The 3828-nt window shown below is 42.0% G+C and overlaps 1 protein-coding gene across 1 annotated transcript; it reads right to left on the reverse strand.

Annotated features, from left to right (window-relative positions):
- Nucleotides 1-345: 345 nt before the first annotated feature.
- LOC138873770 (uncharacterized) lies at nt 346-2003 on the reverse strand. Its single transcript, XM_070152248.1, has 3 exons — nt 1693-2003; nt 990-1517; nt 346-886 (listed from the first exon to the last, which is right to left on the reverse strand). The coding sequence occupies exons 1-3, from the start codon at nt 2001-2003 to the stop codon at nt 346-348; spliced, it is 1380 nt and encodes a 459-aa protein (XP_070008349.1).
- Nucleotides 2004-3828: the final 1825 nt, after the last annotated feature.

Raw genomic sequence — 3828 nt, forward strand, 5'->3', positions numbered from 1 at the left:
CATAGGCTTCTGAAAGATATACTTTAGAGAATCCATGTGATAAATGAGGTAAGTAGTGTAGGACGAAAGATAATGCTTCAACTTTTGTGCCACCCAAGTCAGGGCGCAACATGTCCTCTCGAGCAGAGTGTACTTAACCTCATAGGGAGTGAACTTCTTACTAAGATAATAGATTGCCTGCTCCTTCTTTCCCGTGATGTCATGTTGACCCAATACACAGCTAAAAGAATTATCCAAGACCGTCAAATAGAGAATTAAAGATCTCCCAGGCTCTGGTGGGACCAACACAGGTGGATTCGACAGGTATCTCTTAATCTTATCAAATGCTTCTTGACACTCGTCAGTCTATTTGACTGCAACATTCTTCTTCAGTAGCTTAAAGATCGGCTCGCAGGTTGTCGTGAGCTGAGCAATGAACCTGTTGATGTAATTTAACCTTCCAAGCAAACTCATCACCTCAGTTTTGTTCTTTGGGGATGGTAACTCTTGGATGGATTTGATCATCGACGGATCCAACTCAATACCGCATCGACTGACCACGAATCCCAACAGTTTCCCAGATGGGACACCAAATGCACATTTTGCTGGATTGAGCTTGAGGTTATACCTGCGGAGCCTTTGGAAAAACTTCCTCAAGTCCTTGACATGGTCAAATTGCTTCTTTGACTTTATGATCACGTCATCTACATAAATCTCAATCTCCTTGTGTATCATGTCATAAAATATGGTGGTCATCGCCCTCATATAAGCTTCCCCAGCATTCTTTAGACCAAATGGCATTACCCAGTAGCAATATATTTCCCATGGCATGATGAACGCTGTCTTTTCTGCATCTTCCTCGTCCATCAAGATTTGGTGATATCCCGCGTAACAATCCACAAAAGACCTATCTCATGCTTGGCACAATTATCGATTAGAATGTGAATGTTTGGAAATGGAAAATCATCCTTTGGGCTCGCTTTGTTAAGATCACGGTAATCAACACATACCCTGGTTTACCATCCTTCTTTGGTACTGGCACAATGTTACGAATGACCTTAGCACCAAGTTGCTTTGTGATTTCTTCTTTGATCTTCACGCTCATGTCAGTTTTGAACTTTCTTAGCTTTTGCTTGACAGGAGGGAATGTTGGATCAGTTGGCAATTTATGAACTACCAGATCAGTGTTCAGACCCGGCATATCGTCATATGACCATGCAAAGACATATTTGTACTCAAACAATATTTTGATTATTTCCTCCTTAACTTGCGGCTCTAAATGAATACTTATCTTGGTTTCCCTAACATTATCCTGGTCCCCTAAATTAATTGCTTCAGTTTCACTCAGATTAGACTTTGGTTTTTCTTCAAATTGTTTTAGCTCTTTACTGATTTCCTCAAATGTTGCTTCTTCATCATATTCTATTTCATCATCATATTCTACTTCTTGGATTGTTATTTCAGAATTAGATTGACTTTTAAGACTCGGATGAAAATTCCTCATGCATGTCATGTCATTGCAACAAGCATAAAAAGAACTGTACAAAAGAAAACAAAATGAAACGCTATTAGAAATACTGGAAAATGGGAAATTGCATTTCATTAAAAATAAAAGGATAGAAGGGTTTGAACATCAAAACAAGCAAAAACTAAAAATCTGGACTACAACCCTTGAATAACCCAGAAAACAGAAAGGAAAACAAAGCAGACTACCAAAACTCCTTCCTGGCGGGGAGAGGAGTAGCTTCCCAATTGCTAAGCTTCACGTTTGGCCCAACGAGCTGCACATATGCTTTACTAGAACCTTCACCAACTTCTACCATATTGACCTCATCAAACAGACTCTGGAACCTCTTGATCAGATCTTCATCAACATCGACCACAGATTTTGGCACTGATGAGGTTGGAGGTTTTTCGGCCCCTGGCTTGACAAAAGACTTAGAGATGTGAGGGACAGGCTTGGGGAGTGACCATACCTTCTGTTTTCGATTTTTAACCCTTTTCACGTCCTTCTCTGTGGGCATGAATCCTAAACCAAATGTACCCGGATTCCCACTGGGGTGCACTGGATGCACTATACCCTACATAGATGAGCCTAGACCCTTACTCGGCACAAAACCATTTTTTAACATTTCATTCGCTACCATGACAGATTAGGACCCGGAATGCATTCTCCTTCGGGGATCTTCTCAACGGACACTGTTTCAAAAGTTTGATAGACCCAAGGTCCTTTATCATCTTAAACTTCAATAAACGGAATGACTGTGTCACTACAAGCGAATAAGTCCTCGTCACCATGCACAACTAGTTCCTGCCTGTCCCATTCGAACTTCACCATTTGGTGCAGAGAAGATGGGACTGCCTTAGCAGCATGTATCCAGGGCCTGCCCAACAACAAATTGTAGGAGACATCCACATCTAACACTTGGAATTCCATGGTGAACTCAACTGGCCCTATCGACAATTCGAACATTATATCTCCAATAGAATCTTTACCTCCCCCATCAAAGCCTCGAACACACACTGTTCATGTGGATTCTTTCGGTGCCGATCTTCAATTTTTGCAGAGTAGACAGGGGGCAAATATTTGCACTAGAGCCATTGTCAACTAAAACCCTTGAGACAACAGAATCTTCACACTTCACCGTGAGATAAAGAGCTCGGTTGTGTTCTGTACCCTCCATAGGAAGTTCATCATCTGAGAAAGTGAACCTGTTTACTTCGAAGATCTTGCTAGCTATATTTTCCAAGTGGTTCACTGTGATTTTGTTAGGAACATGTGCCTCATTCAAAATCTTCATCAGGACCCTGCGATGTTCATCTGAATGTATCAATAAAGACAAAAGAGAAATCCGAGCTGGTGTTTTCCTTAACTGCTCCACAATGGAATAATCCTGCACTTTCATCTTTTTCAGGATCTCCTCAGCCTCTTCTTTGGTAACTGATTTCTTTACTGGCATTTGGCTATCCTTGAATGGCTTGGATTTCCTTAATTCTTCTAGGGTGAAACTTCTCCCAGAACGAGTCAATCCTCCAGTTTCATTAACTATTTCCTCTATTTATTTTCCTTTGTATGTCACTATCACTTGTTTGTAATTCCACGGAATAGCCTTGGCATCAACCACTGGCAGCTGGGTCACTAGTTTAATGATGATAAGGGTAATAGGAGCCCCCTTCACAACTATGACAGGCTTACTTGGAATCCCTGGCACTACCATTTTTGAACTTTCCGGACTTGCCCCAATATCTTTCGAAGGCTCTTTCACGACCAACACCAGTGGCTTCAAATTGAGCGAGCTCAGCTTTTCTGTCGCCCCTTCAACTATCAAGGGCTTTGCTTTGGTAGAGTCTGGAGCTTTAACCAAATTACTTTCACTGGCCCGAATCATCATGATGGACTTAGAAGACTTCTTGGGCTCCCCATCCTTGTGAACTATTTCGATCATATGCATCTCTGTATGGGCTGGTAAAGGGTTTTAGTTGATGTTCGGCGTGTCTGAACTTTGGACTACAATTTGGTTTGTATCAATGAGCTCCTGGATTGCCCTTTTCAAATGCCATCACTTCTCTATGTCATGCCCTGGAGCATCAGAACAATAGGCGCATCTTAGGGAATAATCGAGGTTCTTTGGAGGGGGATTTGGTATCTTTGACTCAATCGGCCTCAAGACGTCCAACTGCCTTAACCTTTGAAACAGACTAGCATAGGACTCTCCAAGCGGGGTAAAAGTTTGTTTCCGCTACTGTCTCTCTCTTCTATACTCCGGCCTTGGTAGAAAATTTGAACTGTTGGGGTTTTGGTAGGGTTGTGGAGATGGATAGGTATTTTGTGGAGCTGGAGCACACCAT

The sequence above is a fragment of the Nicotiana sylvestris genome, chromosome 7, assembly GCF_000393655.2.
Source record: "Nicotiana sylvestris chromosome 7, ASM39365v2, whole genome shotgun sequence".
Taxonomy (NCBI): Eukaryota; Viridiplantae; Streptophyta; class Magnoliopsida; order Solanales; family Solanaceae; genus Nicotiana; species Nicotiana sylvestris.